The 17,467-nt window shown below is 45.4% G+C and overlaps 1 protein-coding gene and 1 long non-coding RNA gene across 10 annotated transcripts in view; one reads left to right on the forward strand and one right to left on the reverse strand.

The window, feature by feature from the left end:
* The window catches only part of LOC149983633 (uncharacterized), a 452,711-nt gene that overhangs the window by 53,323 nt on the left and 381,921 nt on the right, over nucleotides 1–17,467 (reverse strand). The window lies entirely within an intron of this gene.
* The window catches only part of scly (selenocysteine lyase), a 19,757-nt gene continuing 3,051 nt past the window's right edge, over nucleotides 762–17,467 (forward strand). For 2 of the 9 annotated variants that reach the window (XR_005051923.2, XM_036978925.2), the window contains exons 1-12: nucleotides 762–924; nucleotides 1,524–1,771; nucleotides 1,996–2,105; nucleotides 2,322–2,422; nucleotides 2,596–2,791; nucleotides 3,060–3,187; nucleotides 6,769–6,921; nucleotides 7,185–7,291; nucleotides 8,584–8,620; nucleotides 12,783–12,866; nucleotides 13,173–13,275; nucleotides 16,709–16,784. Coding sequence is in view for 5 of the 9 variants with exons in the window: in XM_036978925.2 (XP_036834820.2) it covers nucleotides 1,527–1,771; nucleotides 1,996–2,105; nucleotides 2,322–2,422; nucleotides 2,596–2,791; nucleotides 3,060–3,187; nucleotides 6,769–6,921; nucleotides 7,185–7,291; nucleotides 8,584–8,620; nucleotides 12,783–12,866; nucleotides 13,173–13,275; nucleotides 16,709–16,784 (1,340 nt within the window). In the remaining 4 variants the exon portion in view is untranslated. Of the gene's footprint in view, nucleotides 925–1,523; nucleotides 1,772–1,995; nucleotides 2,106–2,321; nucleotides 2,423–2,595; nucleotides 2,792–3,059; nucleotides 3,268–3,655; nucleotides 4,931–6,768; nucleotides 6,922–7,184; nucleotides 7,303–8,583; nucleotides 8,621–10,511; nucleotides 10,548–12,782; nucleotides 12,867–13,172; nucleotides 13,276–16,708; nucleotides 16,785–17,467 lie in introns of those variants that run through there. The other 7 variants (XR_016496378.1, XR_016496377.1, XR_016496379.1 and 4 more) reach the window with 7 other exon arrangements.

The following is a 17,467-nucleotide window of genomic DNA, read 5'->3' on the forward strand; positions in this document are numbered from 1 at the left end:
ACTGACCAACCAAAATAATTGTATTCTCAAACCAGTTACGAAAAAAAGAGACTTAATTTTAAATTGTATATATCTTTGTTGTTCCATAGAAAGTATCTGTGAGGGGAAAAGATTGTGTTTATGCACTAACATCAAAGCTAAAATTGGCTGTTTATGGAATTTGGCCAATTTTACTGGGATTTTACACACATCAAAATTACACCCAAGCAGAAATTCTAAAACAAAAACAGAGTCAAATAAATACGTAGGATAAGACATTCCAAATAATGTTCTGTTTCTTAACATACTTCAGAATCCAATTTATTTTAAAAGTAGTATTTAGAGTATTGAAATCTAAAACGTCAAGACCTCCTTGTTATTGGGTATTAGTGAGAATATCTTTCTGTAGATCGTGAGGCTTGTTCCTCCAAATAAAATGATAAAGAATCTTATCTAAATCCTTTACAATTCTAGGGGATAATTCAAGTGATAACGAGACATAAACCGATCTGGATAACCCTTCAGCTTTGGACAATAAAACCCGACCATATAACGAAATCTCTCTCAGCAACCTTTCAACAATGGGGTTAAAGTTTAAGTCACTCCTTTGTTTTTCATCCTTGCCTATAACAATTCCAAGATAAGTAACCTTATCTTTAATTGTGATACCATATACTTCCTGTAAAACACAATCTAAGACTGACTTATTGATATTGATTTTCAAAACCCGAAACTAAGGAAAAGTCTTCAATACAGGAGTGTGTTTTTTCAGACTCTGCAACATGCACTGCAGGCGTCACACTAAACAAGGAAGGAACGGGTTCAATCATGGACGGAACCGGAAACCTGGCATTTCCGGGTTGAGGAAGAAGATTCGACTTTTGGGAGTCGTTGACAGTAGAGCAATCTTCTTCAGTCTCATCCTCCTTCGCCTATCTAGCCAAGGTATTTCGCTAACTACAGTGACGTTCAAATTGATGAAATAAACAATATATTTTGTTTTATACCAACAGCCAGCCAGCCACAGTAAATGACGTTAGCTAGCTTAGCAAGCTTTTTTTTAGCTTGTTCTTCAGCCACGTATTAGCTAAAGTTGTCACTCAACGAATGATGCAACGAATGATGTCTGGTTATCAAGATCAATGCTGTGCTGGATGAAATGGGGTTATTTTAAGAAACGACACGGCTGGTTAGCTTTCTTTAGAGCTAGCTAGGTCATTACACGTGTTTCCTTGGAAAGTCTACATATTAGCTGGTGAGCTAGGCATGACACGTCAGATTGTATCTGACTGTGTCTGTGACATAGTAGATAACAGGTGGCTAACAGACTGACGTTTTTAGCTTCATGAGTTTGTTTACAAACTCATCCTTGACCCTATAGGACCGTTGCCCTATATAAATAGGACTTGTATCCCATTTATATAGGACAACCCCAACCCTATAGAATGACGTAACATTGTTACACACTTTACCTGCGGGTATTTTTTTTTTTTGGGGGGGGGGCACTTAATCAAAAATCATATAAACCTTGGCTTTTCCATAAGGTCATGTCTGAACCAGTGAAGGCCAGCTCCGGCACAAGGGACCCGAGGGACCACAGTCACCGCTCAGTAGACGGTCGTCCATTCTCTCACCATTCAGCTGCATCCGATGGCCATACAGTCACTTCATTGGATGACCACCATGCACTCTCACATCATTCAGACACAGGTGGTGCCAATGGGCACGCGCACTCAGACCTTCCATTTGACGGTCATATACACACGTATATTCCAGACATGGACGAGGACAGGTAAGTGTTTGTCACTGTTTGTCACAGAGGGGTCGATGGGAGACCACTACAACCCATTGAGTTCCTGTGGTTCCTCATGCTCTTATCTATTTGGCTTCGAACGACTCCACGGGATTCCCTCCCTGTAGTCATATTGTTTTACTAGGCCTATTTCATGTGGCACATCCTGTCTTCTCCCACCTCCTTACTATTGGGGTGAATGTACTTACCTCTCTGTCATACAGGATCTACATGGACTATAACGCCACCACCCCACTGGAGCCACAGGTGATTCAGGCTGTTACTGAAGCCCTGCACGAGGCCTGGGGAAACCCCAGTAGTACCTACACACCAGGTGAGGGGTTAGTACCGGGTGAGGGGTTGGTACCGGGTGAGGGGTTGGTACCAAGGTGAGGGGTTGGCACCAGGTGAGGGGTTGGCACCAACCTTGGAAGTATGTTTTTTTTAATGTTCTGTTTTGTCCATCTTGTCACCCCCGCTGATTTTATTAACGCCTCTAGCTATGTGTGTGTGTGTGTGTTTGAATTTAGTCGTCTCTTCCTTGTTCCAGGAGTGAAAGCAAAGAAGATCATTACCCAGGCGAGAGAGAATGTGGCTAGAATGGTGGGGGGGAAAGCAGATGACATCATCTTCACCTCTGGTGGGACTGAGGTAGACTGAAAGTCTCGTTACACTGTACATGAACACAACATGACATCTGGCTTATTGTCTGGCTCAAAACAACACAATGTGATTGGTGCGTGCTCTATCAGCGAAATAACCTACCGTTGGAAAGCTCTAGGGTTTAATTGCCAGCGATCTTTACTTTCCTCCGTTCTCTTCAGGCCAATAACCTGGTGTTCCACAGTGCCCTGGAGGCCTACAGAGAGAGCTGCAGGACAGCAGAGCAGAGAGGGGAGAGACATCGCCATGAGAACAGCGGAACCTCAGCCTGGCCTCTACCTCATATCCTGGTCTCTAACGTAGAGCATGACTCTGTCAGACTGACCGCTGAACACCTGCTGAAGGACGCCACGGCGGGTAGGGTTTAACGCTGTTCTGGATTCATATTTATTTACTGTGTGCTAAATTATGACGATGATGATGAAGATGATGATGATGATGATCAATCAAAAATATTGTTTCATTAACGTGTAACACTTAAGTTGAACGAGAACTTTAGTCACTCAGTACTGCACGTACATAAATCATTATACTGTAATAAGGATCGTTTGTGTTTCCAGTAACTGATAAATACAGCGAATGTTGTCAATGACTTGACATAGGCCTATCTGGGTTGTTGTCTTAGACGTGACGTCAGTGGCGGTTTCCAAGGTGACGGGGAGGGTGGAGGTGGAGGATGTGTTGGCTGCTGTCCGCCCCTCCACCTGTCTCATCTCTATCATGATGGCCAACAACGAGACAGGAGTCCTAATGGTGAGGGACACACACACACACACACCCACTCGGACGGACAGACGGACGGGCAGCATGGCCTCGTTTTTCACACCTAAATGGTACTAACACACACACACACACCAACACACACACACACACACACACACACACACACACTTGTAAATATTAACCCAAGTCATAGTAGTAGATGTGAGTTTCTCTTTCAAACAATTCCCTGGCCTTGTACACAGCTAATATCTAACATTCGCCAAAGCAAGCTACTGATAGTGCAACACTAGTAACAGTACATATGAAGATGAAATATGATCAGGCCTACTGTACATTTTACTGTAGAAATTATTGTTGAAAACGAGTCTAGGTTGGAACTGTTGCTGTTAAGATAGAATAATAATTGTTATTCTGAACTGGAATAATAAACTGATTGAAGCCAGATGCTTTTTGAGGTGAACCCCCTCACACAGCTCTGGGTTGTTCCATCTACAACAGGAAGTGGTCTCCTGTCTGACTGAGAACCCACTCACACAGCTCTGGGTTGTTCCATCTACAACAGGAAGTGGTCTCCTGTCTGACTGAGAACCCACTCACACAGCTCTGGGTTGTTCCATCTACAACAGGAAGTGGTCTCCTGTCTGACTGAGAACCCACTCACACAGTTCTGGGTTGTTCCATCTACAACCGGAAGTGGTCTCCTGTCTGACTGAGAATCCCCTCACACAGTTCTGGGTTGTTCCATCTACAACAGGAAGTGGTCTCCTGTCTGACTGAGAACCCACTCACACAGTTCTGGGTTGTTCCATCTACAACAGGAAGTGGTTTCCTGTCTGACTGAGAACCCCCTCACACAGTTCTGGGTTGTTCCATCTACAACAGGAAGTGGTCTCCTGTCTGACTGAGAACCCCCTCACACAGTTCTGGGTTGTTCCATCTACAACCGGAAGTGGTCTCCTGTCTGACTGAGAACCCCCTCACACAGTTCTGGGTTGTTCCATCTACAACAGGAAGTGGTCTCCTGTCTGACTGAGAACCCACTCACACAGTTCTGGGTTGTTCCATCTACAACCGGAAGTGGTCTCCTGTCTGACTGAGAATCCCCTCACACAGTTCTGGGTTGTTCCATCTACAACAGGAAGTGGTCTCCTGTCTGACTGAGAACCCACTCACACAGTTCTGGGTTGTTCCATCTACAACAGGAAGTGGTTTCCTGTCTGACTGAGAACCCCCTCACACAGTTCTGGGTTGTTCCATCTACAACAGGAAGTGGTCTCCTGTCTGACTGAGAACCCCCTCACACAGTTCTGGGTTGTTCCATCTACAACCGGAAGTGGTCTCCTGTCTGACTGAGAACCCCCTCACACAGTTCTGGGTTGTTCCATCTACAACAGGAAGTGGTCTCCTGTCTGACTGAGAACCCACTCACACAGTTCTGGGTTGTTCCATCTACAACCGGAAGTGGTCTCCTGTCTGACTGAGAACCCCCTCACACAGTTCTGGGTTGTTCCATCTACAACAGGAAGTGGTCTCCTGTCTGACTGAGAAAGTAGTAGATGTTCTGGTCCAGTTTGGTACCACATTCCTGTGTGAGTCAGGGTTCTCAACTCTGGCATACTTTAACACAACAAGTACAGAAATGGACTCAATGCTGAGCATCACCTCTGGGCTGCAGTGTCCAGAACTGAGTCCAGGATAGACATGGACAGAATAGACCTCTCATTAGGTGTGTGTGTGTGTTTTCTGGTCCACATCATGTGACCAGAAATGTGATGTGACCAATTAGTTTATTCTCGTTCGGATAAAAAAAAAAAAAAATGTATTGTATTTTTTTAAACAGCAACCTAGACTTTCTTTCTACAGTAAGATGGACAGTAGGCCTGATCATTGTTCATCTGTACTGTTTCTTACAGTTGCACTATCAAAACGCCTGTGTGTCTGTTCTGTTATTCATCAGTGTGATGTGATCAATCCGTTTATTCCAGTTCAGAATGAAAAGGATTTATTGTATTTTAACAGCACCAGTTCCAACCTAGACAGATACGTGAGAGTGTTTTTAATGGGGGAAAATAAACATGAATAAAAATGTATATTAATATTTATTTTCATTATTTGTTTCTGTCTATATTGCATTTGTTTTAGGCATAAAGGGAAATGAAATGTACCGATATTTATGTATAGTTGCATATTTTCCTAAGCTTGTGTCCCAGGAAAAACACAGAATTTCAAATTTGGGTCCCATGCTGAAAATGTTTAAGAACCTCTGCAATAAGGGATCATATCTTTCACCTGGATTGACCTGGTCTGTTATGGAAAGAGCAGGTGTTCCTAATGTTTTTAACACTCAGTGTATATTACTAACATACTATATATATATATTTATATACACACAAAAGTATGTGGACATCAATTCAAATTAGTGGATTCGGCTATTTCAGCCACACCTGTTGCTGACAGGTGTATAAAGTCAAGCACACAGCCATGCAATCCTATTAGACTATCAATGTGGTACTGTCATAGGATGCCACCTTTCCAACAAGTCAGTTCATCAAATTTCTGGCCTGTTAGAGCTTCCCCCGGTCAACTGTGAGTGCAGTTATTGTGAAGTACAAAACGTCTAGGAGCAACAACGGCTCAGTCGTGAAGTGGTAGGCCACACGAGCTCACAGAACCACTGAAGTGCATAAATGGTCTGTCCTCGGTTGCAGCACTCACTACCAAGTTACAAACTACATCTGGAAGCAACGTCAGCACGGGAACTGTTCGTCGGGAGCTTCATGAAATTGGTTTCCATGGCCGAGCAGCTGCACACAAGCCTAAGATCACCATGCGCAATGCCAAGTGTCAGCAGGAGTGGTATAAAACTCGCCACCATTGGACTCTGGAGCAGTGGAAACACGTTCTCTGGAGTGATGAATCACGCTTCACTTTCTGGCAGTCCGACGGAAGAATCTGGGTTTGGCGGATGTCAGGACAACGCTACCTGCACCAATGCATAGGACCAACTGTAAAGTTTGGTGGAGGAGGAATAATGGTGTGGAGCTGTTTTTCATGGTTTAGGCTAGGCCCCGTAGTTCTAGTGAAGGGAAATGTTAACACTACAGTATACAATGATATTGTAGACAATTCTATCAGTTCTGTCTTCCCCAAACTGTTGCCCCCCTGTCTTCCCCAAACTGTTGCCCCTATCCTGTTTCAGCATGACGGTGCCCCCGTGCATAAAGCGATGTCCATACATCGATGGTTTGTCGAGATCGATGTGGAAGAACTTGACTGGCCTGCACAGAGCCCTGACCTCAACCCCTTTGGGATGAATTAGAACTCAGACTGCGAGCCAGGCCTAATCGCCCAACATCGGTGCCCGACCTCACTAATGCTGTTGTGGCTGAATGGAAGCAAATCTTTGCAGCAATGTTCCAACATCCAAAAATGTTTTCCGAGAAGTGGAGACTGTTCTAGCAGCAAAATGGAGACCAATTCCGTATTCATGCTTTAGGAATGAGATGTTGGATGAGCAGGTGTCTACATACTTTTGGTTATGTAGTGTATCTTATTCACAGATATTACTAACAGAATTATTACTTCACTACCTTGTGTGTTTTTCCTGACAGCCAATCAGAGAGCTCTGTCAGAGGGTCAGATTTGTCAACAGACAGCGTCAACATAGAATCCTCCTGCACACTGACGCGGCCCAGGCCATAGGCAAGGTGCGGGTCGACGCCCGTGACCTGGGAGTGGATTACCTCACCATTGTAGGACACAAGGTCAGGACTCATCTGGACTTTAGGCAAATCTGAAATGTGTTTCCTTGATTCCTCGTGTGTTTCTTAAAGCGTATTGGAGGAGAGGGGAGAAACCTAAAATCGTTTACATCCAAATGCATTTTGAGAAGGGAGTCAAGATGCGAGGAAGCACAGGAAATACAATTTAGAATCACCCGTGGATACTGTGATTATCTTCTATTGCATTCTGGGAAGATTAGTTCTTATATAATGAGTTCTGAGACGTTTCCTATTCCGTCACTCAGTTCTATGCACCAAGGATGGGAGCGTTGTATGTGAACGGCCCAGGAACAACCACACCCCTCTACCCCATGTTGTTTGGAGGGGGACAGGAGAGGAACTTCAGACCAGGGTATCGTTCAAGTAATTATGTCTAATTATGTTAATTATGTCTTCCTCAATGGCAACCCTATTCCCTATGTAGTGCACTACTTTTGATTAGAGCCTATAAGGCTCTGGTCAGAACTAGTGCACTCACTATATAGGGAATAGGGTGCCGTTGATACTCAATTACTTGCCACACTGAAATATTTTGACCATTTTTAAATAGCTATTATGTATAGTACCAATCAACAGTTTGGACACTCCTACTCATTCAAGGGTTTTTCTTTATTTTTACTATTTTTTACATTGTAGAATAATAGTGAAGACGTCAAAGCTATGAAATAACACATATGGAATCATGTAGTAACCAAAAAAGTGTTATTAAATTAGATTCTTCAAAGTAGCCACCTTTTGCCTTGATGACAGCTTTGCACACTCTTGGCATTCTCTCAACCAGCTTCATGAGGTAGTCTCCTGGAATGCATTTCAATTAACACGTGTGCCTTGTTAAAAGTTAATTTGTGGAATTTCTTTCCTTAATGCTTTTGAGCCAATCAGTTGTGTTGTAGGGGTGGTATACAGAAAATAGTCCTGTATAGAGGTGTGATGGTGTGGGGGTTCTTTGCTGGCAACCCTGTCAGTGATTTATTTAGAATTCAAGGCGCACTTAACCAGCATGGCTACCACAGCATTCTGCAGCGATACGCCATCCCATCTGGTTTGCGCTTAGTGGGACTATCATTTGTTTTTCATTTGGACAATGACCCAAAACACATCTCCAGGCTGTGTAAGGGATATTTGACCAAGAAGGAGAGTGATGGCGTGCTGCATCAGATGACCTGGCTTCCACAATCACCCGACCTCAACCCAGTTGAGATGGTTTGGGATGAGTTGGACCGCAGAGTGAAGGAAAAGCAGCCAACAAGTGCTCAGCATATGTGGGAATTCCTTCAAGACTGTTGGAAAACCATTCCAGGTGAAGCTGGTTGAGAGAATGCCATGTGTGTCTCAAACTGTCATCAAGGCAAAGGGTGGCTACAATGAAGAATCTAACATCTAAAATATATTTTGATTTGTTTAACACTTTTTTTGGTTACTACATGATTCCATATCTGAGGTTAAGTAGTTTTGATGTCTTCACTATTATTCTACAATGTAGAAAATAGTAAAAAATAAAGAAAAACCCTTGAATGAGTAGGTGTTTTAAAACGTTTGACTGGTCCTGTATTAAACACCCTCTGAAGTTATAATGAACAACAGATGAAGATGTTACAAGTAATAAAGGAAAAGCGCTGTATTTTCATGTTTGTTTTGTTTTAGCACTGAGAACACACCAATGATCGCTGGCCTTGGAAAGGTACAGTCTTGAATCAGTACAGTATTAATTAGCCCATTTGTGTAACAAAACATTGACCATTTACTCCTACCGTGTATATTTTGCTAAAACTGGTGGCCAAATACAGTTAGTGGCTTGCGAAAGTATTCACCCCCCTTGGCATTTTTCCTATTTTGTTGCCTTACAACCTGGAATAAAATGGAGTTTGGGGGGGGGGGATTGTATCATTTGATTTACACAACACGCCTACCACCTTGAAGGTGCAAAATATGTTTTATTGTGAAACAAACAAGAAATAAGACACAAAAACTGAAAACTTGAGTGTGCATAACTATTCACCCCCCCCCAAAGTCAATACTTTGTAGAGCCACCTTTTGCAGCAATTACAGCTGCAGGTCTCTTGGGGTATGTCTCTATAAGCTTGGCACATCTAAGCCACTGAGATTTTTGCCCATTCTTCAAGGCAAAACTGCTCCAGCTCTTTCAAGTTGGATGGGTTCCTTCTGGTGTACAGCAATCTTTAAGACATACCACAGATTCTCAATTGGATTTAGGTCTGGGCTTTGACTAGGCCATTCCAAGATATTTAAACGTTTCCCCTTAAACCACTCGAGTGTTGCTTTAGCAGTATGCTTAGGGTCATTGTCCTGCTGGAAGGTGAACCTCCGTCCCAGTCTCAAATCTCTGGAAGACTGAAACAGGTTTCCATTAAGAATTTCCCTGTACTTAGCTCCATCCATCATTCCTTCAATTCTGACCAGTTTCCCAGTCCCTGCCGATGGAAAAACATCCCCACAGCATGATGCTGCCACCACCATGCTTCACTGTGAGGATGGTGTTCTCGGGGTGATGAGAGCTGTTGGGTTTGTGCCAGACATAGTGTTTACCTTGACGGCCAAAAAGCTCACTTTTTTTAGTCTCATCTGACCAGAGTACCTTCTTCCATATGTTTTGGGAGTCTCCCACATGCCTTTTGGCGAACACCAAACGTGTTTGCTTTTTTTTCAGGCCACTCTTCCAAAAAGCCCAGCTCTGTGGAGTGTACGGCTTAAAGTGGTCCTATGGACAGATACTCCAATCTCCGCTGTGGAGCTTTGCAGCTCCTTCAGGGTTATCTTTGGTCTCTTTGTTGCCTCTCTGATTAATGCCCTCCTTGCCTGATCCGTGAGTTTTGGTGGGGAGCCCTCTCTTGGCAGGTTTGTTGTGGTGCCATAGTCTTTCCATTTTTTAATAATGGATTTAATGGTGCTCTGTGGGATGTTCAAAGTTTTGTATATTTTTTTCTTAACTCAACCCTGATCTGTACTTCTCCACAACTTTGTCCCTGACCATGTTTTGGAGAGCTCCTTGGTCTTCATGGTGCCGCTTGCTTAGTGGTGTTGCAGACTCTGGGGCTTTTCATAACAGGTGTATATATACTGAGATCATTTGACAGATCATGTGACACTTAGATTGCACACAGGTGGACTTTATTTGACTAATTATGTGACTTCTGAAGGTAATTGGTTGCACCAGATCTTATTTAGGGGCTTCATAGCAAAGGTGGTGAATACATATGCACACACCACTTTACATTTTACATTTTTTTTCACATTTCTTTGAAACAAGTAATTTTTTTTCACTTCACCAATTTGGGACTATTTTGTGTATGTTCATTATATGAAATCAAAATAAAAATCTATTTAAATTACAGGTTGTAATGCAACAAAATAGGAAAAATGCCAAAGGGGGATGAATACTTTTGCAAGGCACTGTATTGTCAATGGGAACATTTACTGTATATAAGTATTGTTAAAGCAAACCATATTCATGGTGTCTATATGACGGGATGATGCAGAGCCTGTAGCTGAACTAACTAGTTGTCTCTCTACTAGGCAGCAGAGCAGGTGAACTAACTAGTTGTCTCTACTAGGCAGCAGAGCTGGTGAACTAACTAGTTGTCTCTCTACTAGGCAGCAGAGCTGGTGAACTAACTAGTTGTCTCTCTACTAGGCAGCAGAGCAGGTGATCTAACTAGTTGTCTCTCTACTAGGCAGCAGAGCAGGTGAACTAACTAGTTGTCTCTCTACTAGGCAGCAGAGCAGGTGAACTAACTTATTGTCTGTACTAGGCAGCAGAGCAGGTGAACTAACTCGTTCTCTCTACTAGGCAGCAGAGCAGGTGAACTAACTCGTTCTCTCTACTAGGCAGCAGAGCAGGTGAACTAACTAGTTCTCTCTACTAGGCAGCAGAGCTGGTGAACTAACTCGTTCTCTCTACTAGGCAGCAGAGCAGGTGAACTAACTAGTTGTCTCTCTACTAGGCAGCAGAGCAGGTGATCTAACTAGTTGTCTCTACTAGGCAGCATGGCAGGTGATCTAACTAGTTGTCTCTCTACTAGGCAGCAGAGCAGGTGAACTAACTTATTGTCTGTACTAGGCAGCAGAGCAGGTGAACTAACTAGTTCTCTCTACTAGGCAGCAGAGCAGGTGAACTAACTAGTTCTCTCTACTAGGCAGCAGAGCAGGTGAACTAACTAGTTCTCTCTACTAGGCAGCAGAGCTGGTGAACTAACTAGTTGTCTCTCTACTAGGCAGCAGAGCAGGTGAACTAACTAGTTGTCTCTCTACTAGGCAGCAGAGCTGGTGAACTAACTAGTTGTCTCTCTACTAGGCAGCAGAGCAGGTGAACTAACTAGTTGTCTCTCTACTAGGCAGCAGAGCAGGTGATCTAACTAGTTGTCTCTCTACTAGGCAGCAGAGCAGGTGAACTAACTTATTGTCTGTACTAGGCAGCAGATTAGGTGAACTAACTAGTTCTCTCTACTAGGCAGCAGAGCAGGTGAACTAACTAGTTCTCTCTACTAGGCAGCAGAGCAGGTGAACTAACTAGTTGTCTCTCTACTAGGCAGCAGAGCAGGTGATCTAACTAGTTGTCTCTCTACTAGGCAGCAGAGCTGGTGAACTAACTAGTTCTCTCTACTAGGCAGCAGAGCAGGTGATCTAACTAGTTCTCTCTACTAGGCAGCAGAGCAGGTGAACTAACTAGTTATCTCTACTAGGCAGCAGAGCAGGTGATCTAACTAGTTCTCTCTACTAGGCAGCAGAGCAGGTGAACTAACTAGTTCTCTCTACTAGGCAGCAGAGCAGGTGATCTAACTAGTTCTCTCTACTAGGCAGCAGAGCAGGTGAACTAACTAGTTCTCTCTACTAGGCAGCAGAGCAGGTGAACTAACTAGTTCTCTCTACTAGGCAGCAGAGCAGGTGATCTAACTAGTTCTCTCTACTAGGCAGCAGAGCAGGTGATCTAACTAGTTCTCTCTACTAGGCAGCAGAGCAGGTGAACTAACTAGTTCTCTCTACTAGGCAGCAGAGCAGGTGAACTAACTAGTTCTCTCTACTAGGCAGCAGAGCAGGTGAACTAACTAGTTATCTCTACTAGGCAGCAGAGCAGGTGATCTAACTAGTTCTCTCTACTAGGCAGCAGAGCAGGTGAACTAACTAGTTCTCTCTACTAGGCAGCAGAGCAGGTGATCTAACTAGTTCTCTCTACTAGGCAGCAGAGCAGGTGAACTAACTAGTTCTCTCTACTAGGCAGCAGAGCAGGTGAACTAACTAGTTCTCTCTACTAGGCAGCAGAGCAGGTGATCTAACTAGTTCTCTCTACTAGGCAGCAGAGCAGGTGATCTAACTAGTTCTCTCTACTAGGCAGCAGAGCAGGTGAACTAACTAGTTCTCTCTACTAGGCAGCAGAGCAGGTGAACTAACTAGTTCTCTCTACTAGGCAGCAGAGCTGGTGAACTAACTCGTTCTCTCTACTAGGCAGCAGAGCAGGTGAACTAACTAGTTCTCTCTACTAGGCAGCAGAGCAGGTGAACTAACTAGTTGTCTCTCTACTAGGCAGCAGAGCTGGTGAACTAACTAGTTCTCTCTACTAGGCAGCAGAGCAGGTGAACTAACTAGTTCTCTCTACTAGGCAGCAGAGCAGGTGATCTAACTAGTTCTCTCTACTAGGCAGCAGAGCAGGTGAACTAACTAGTTATCTCTACTAGGCAGCAGAGCAGGTGATCTAACTAGTTCTCTCTACTAGGCAGCAGAGCAGGTGAACTAACTAGTTCTCTCCTACTAGGCAGCAGAGCAGGTGAACTAACTAGTTCTCTCTACTAGGCAGCAGAGCAGGTGAACTAACTAGTTCTCTCTACTAGGCAGCAGAGCTGGTGAACTCTAACCTGACTGAGTATGAAACTCATATGCTGGATACAAGGGACTACCTGGAGGAACAACTAGAGGTACAGTAACAGGACGTTAGTCTGCTAATCTGTCCGTCATAGACTATCACAAGCATCAATGTTTTTTTTGTTGCCTTTCAGAATGTATTTATAGCCTGTGTTGACACAGTGACACTGTTTTTGGATATTTGTTCAGTAGTTTCAATGTAGAACCAACATTTTTTTTTGTCTTCCTTTTAGATTGTTGCCATGTTTTCCTTTGAATTGACTGTTTCGTGAGTGAAGAAGTCAATGTACAAGTATAGTACATGTCCAATAGCTATGACTTCTGTGTCCAACAAGTGTTTGCTGTTGTGTGTTGCCAAGGCGATCTTTGGGAGAGAGAGGATCCATTTCAACAGTCATTTCCCTGACTCCGAGACCCTACCCAATAACTGTAACGTGTCTATTCTGGGTGCTGGACTACAGGGTGAGTAAAAATGTGCTATTGAGCTGCGCAGTATTTATGTTACACACTTCAGCCACTCAATAACAGCCAATGAAACTACATTGGCCAATTATTACATATTTACCAGTGGACGATCACATCTCTGTGGATGTGGACATCTGAATTGATCTGTAGAGTCATACCTACGCCCCCCCCCTTCTCTACCCTTCCTGCTGTGGGATTTGTCTCCGTCAATCTGCCACTCGGTACAACAGCCGTTCTTTAAGTATGGGTTGGGTTGCGGAAATGTCGTAGTCCTCCCTCATCTCTCCTGTAACTATTCCCCAGGTTGTACTCCCTCCTCTCTCCTGTAACTATTCCCCAGGTTGTACTCCCTCCTCTCCCCTGTAACTATCCCCCAGGTCGTAGTCCCTCCTCCTCTCTCCTGTAACTATCCCCCAGGTCGTAGTCCCTCCTCTCCCCTGTAACTATTCCCCAGGTCGTAGTCCCCCCTCCTCTCTCCCCTGTAACTATTCCCCAGGTTGTACTCCCTCCTCTCCCCTGTAACTATTCCCCAGGTCGTAGTCCCCCCTCCTCTCTCTCCTGTAACTATTCCCCAGGTCGTAGTCCCTCCTCCTCTCTCCTGTAACTATCCCCCAGGTCGTAGTCCCTCCTCTCCCCTGTAACTATTCCCCAGGTTGTACTCCCTCCTCCTCTCTCCCCTGTAACTATTCCCCAGGTCGTAGTCCCCCCTCCTCTCTCTCCTGTAACTATTCCCCAGGTCGTAGTCCCTCCTCCTCTCTCCTGTAACTATCCCCCAGGTCGTAGTCCCTCCTCTCCCCTGTAACTATTCCCCAGGTTGTACTCCCTCCTCCTCTCTCCCCTGTAACTATTCCCCAGGTCGTAGTCCCCCCTCCTCTCTCCCCTGTAACTATTCCCCAGGTTGTACTCCCTCCTCTCCCCTGTAACTATTCCCCAGGTTGTTGTCCCTCCTCCTCTCTCCTGTAACTATCCCCCAGGTCGTAGTCCCTCCTCTCCCCTGTAACTATTCCCCAGGTCGTAGTCCCCCCTCCTCTCTCCCCTGTAACTATCCCCCAGGTCGTAGTCCCTCCTCTCTCCTGTAACTATTCCCCAGGTCGTAGTCCCCCCTCCTCTCTCTCCTGTAACTATTCCCCAGGTCGTAGTCCCCCCTCCTCTCTCTCCTGTAACTATTCCCCAGGTCGTAGTCCCTCCTCTCTCCTGTAACTATTCCCCAGGTCGTAGTCCCTCCTCTCTCCTGTAACTATTCCCCAGGTCGTAGTCCCCCCTCCTCTCCCCTGTAACTATTCCCCAGGTCGTAGTCCCCCCTCCTCTCCCCTGTAACTATTCCCCAGGTCGTAGTCCCCCCTCCTCTCTCCTGTAACTATACCCCAGGTCGTTGTCCCTCCTCCTCTCCCCTGTAACTATTCCCCAGGTCGTAGTCCCCCCTCCTCTCCCCTGTAACTATTCCCCAGGTCGTAGTCCCCCCTCCTCTCTCTCCTGTAACTATTCCCCAGGTCGTAGTCCCCCCTCCTCTCTCTCCTGTAACTATTCCCCAGGTCGTAGTCCCCCCTCCTCTCTCTCCTGTAACTATTCCCCAGGTCGTAGTCCCCCCTCCTCTCTCTCCTGTAACTATTCCCCAGGTCGTAGTCCCCCCTCCTCTCTCTCCTGTAACTATTCCCCAGGTCGTAGTCCCCCCTCCTCTCCCCTGTAACTACTCCCCAGGTCGTAGTCCCCCCTCCTCTCCCCTGTAACTATTCCCCAGGTCGTTGTCCTTCCTCCTCTCCCCTGTAACTATTCCCCAGGTCGTTGTCCTTCCTCCTCTCCCCTGTAACTATTCCCCAGGTCGTTGTCCCTCCTCCTCTCCCCTGTAACTATTCCCCAGGTCGTTGTCCTTCCTCCTCTCCCCTGTAACTATTCCCCAGGTCGTTGTCCTTCCTCCTCTCCCCTGTAACTATTCCCCAGGTCGTAGTCCCCCCTCCTCTCCCCTGTAACTATTCCCCAGGTCGTTGTCCTTCCTCCTCTCCCCTGTAACTATTCCCCAGGTCGTTGTCCCTCCTCCTCTCCCCTGTAACTATTCCCCAGGTCGTAGTCCCCCCTCCTCTCCCCTGTAACTATTCCCCAGGTCGTAGTCCCCCCTCCTCTCCCCTGTAACTATTCCCCAGGTCGTAGTCCCCCCTCCTCTCCCCTGTAACTATTCCCCAGGTCGTTGTTCCCCCTCCTCTCCCCTGTAACTATTCCCCAGGTTGTTATCCCTCCTCCTCTCCCCTGTAACTATTCCACAGGTCGTTGTCCCTCCTCCTCTCCCCTGTAACTATTCCCCAGGTTGTTGTCCCTCCTCCTCTCCCCTGTAACTATTCCCCAGGTTGTTGTCCCTCCTCCTCTCTCCTGTAACTATACCCCAGGTCGTTGTTCCCCCTCTCCCCTGTAACTATTCCCCAGGTTGTTGTCCCTCCTCCTCTCCCCTGTAACTATTCCCCAGGTTGTTGTCCCTCCTCCTCTCTCCTGTAACTATACCCCAGGTCGTTGTTCCCCCTCCTCTCCCCTGTAACTATTCCCCAGGTTGTTGTCCCTCCTCCTCTCCCCTGTAACTATCCCCCAGGTCGTCGCTGTAACTGAGAATGTGTTCTCTGTCAAAACGAGCCATGTTTTCATGAGCTTGGGTCCCAGGAAAACAGTGAATATCTCATTTAGGTCCCAGGCAGAAAAAGGTTAAGAACCCCTGCTGTGCAGTATCTCTAACCGTACATCGCCGCGAGGTCACAACCTACTGTGGCTATTTATAAACTACGGTGGCTGTTAATGATTCATGTCTCTTATTGTCCCCTCTGCTGTAGGGAGGAAGGTATTCATGTCTATTCTGTCCCCTGTACTGTAGGGAGGAAGGTATTCATGTCTCTTCTGTCCCCTGTACTGTAGGGAGGAAGGTATTCATGTCTATTCTGTCCCCTGTACTGTAGGGAGGAAGGTATTCATGTCTCTTCTGTCCCCTGTACTGTAGGGAGGAAGGTATTCATGTCTCTTCTGTCCCCTGTACTGTAGGGAGGAAGGTATTCATGTCTCTTCTGTCCCCTGTACTGTAGGGAGGAAGGTATTCATGTCTATTCTGTCCCCTGTACTGTAGGGAGGAAGGTATTCATGTCTCTTCTGTCCCCTGTACTGTAGGGAGGAAGGTATTCATGTCTATTCTGTCCCCTGTACTGTAGGGAGGAAGGTATTCATGTCTCTTCTGTCCCCTGTACTGTAGGGAGGAAGGTATTCATGTCTCTTCTGTCCCCTGTACTGTAGGGAGGAAGGTATTCATGTCTCCTCTGTCCCCTGTACTGTAGGGAGGAAGGTATTCATGTCTCTTCTGTCCCCTGTACTGTAGGGAGGAAGGTATTCATGTCTCCTCTGTCCCCTGTACTGTAGGGAGGAAGGTATTCATGTCTCCTCTGTCCCCTGTACTGTACTGTAGGGAGGAAGGTATTGTCCTGCTGTAGAAGACTGCTGGCCAGTGTTGGGGCTGCATGCCATTCACACAGAGGAGACAGGTGAGGACCTGACACATACAGTTACTAGATACTGTATATAATAGACCAAAGTAACTAGCTACATCATAGACCTATAGTAACTAACTACATCGTAGATCTATAGTAACTAACTACATCATAGATCTATAGTTACTAGCTACATCATAGACCTATAGTTACTAGCTACACCATAGACCTATAGTTACTAGCTACATCATAGACCTATAGTTACTAGCTACATCATAGACCTATAGTAACTAACTACATCATAGACCTATAGTTACTAGCTACATCATAGACCTATAGTTACTAGCTACATCATAGACCTACAGTAACTAGCTACATCATAGACCTATAGTAACTAACTACATCATAGACCTATAGTTACTAGCTACATCATAGACCTATAGTAACTAGCTACATCATAGACCTATAGTTACTAGCTACATCATAGACCTATAGTTACTAGCTACATCATAGACCTATAGTTACTAGCTACATCATAGACCTATAGTTACTAGCTACATCATAGACCTATAGTTACTAGCTACACCATAGACCTACAGTTACTAGCTATGTCATAGACCTACAGTTACTAGCTACATCATAGACCTACAGTTACTAGCTATGTCATAGACCTACAGTTACTAGCTACAGTAGCTAGACCTACAGTTACTAGCTACAGTAGCTAGAGCTACAGTAGC

This window comes from Oncorhynchus mykiss, chromosome 5, assembly GCF_057628025.1.
Source record: "Oncorhynchus mykiss isolate SJ-2025 chromosome 5, ASM5762802v1, whole genome shotgun sequence".
Lineage (NCBI taxonomy): Eukaryota > Metazoa > Chordata > Actinopteri > Salmoniformes > Salmonidae > Oncorhynchus > Oncorhynchus mykiss.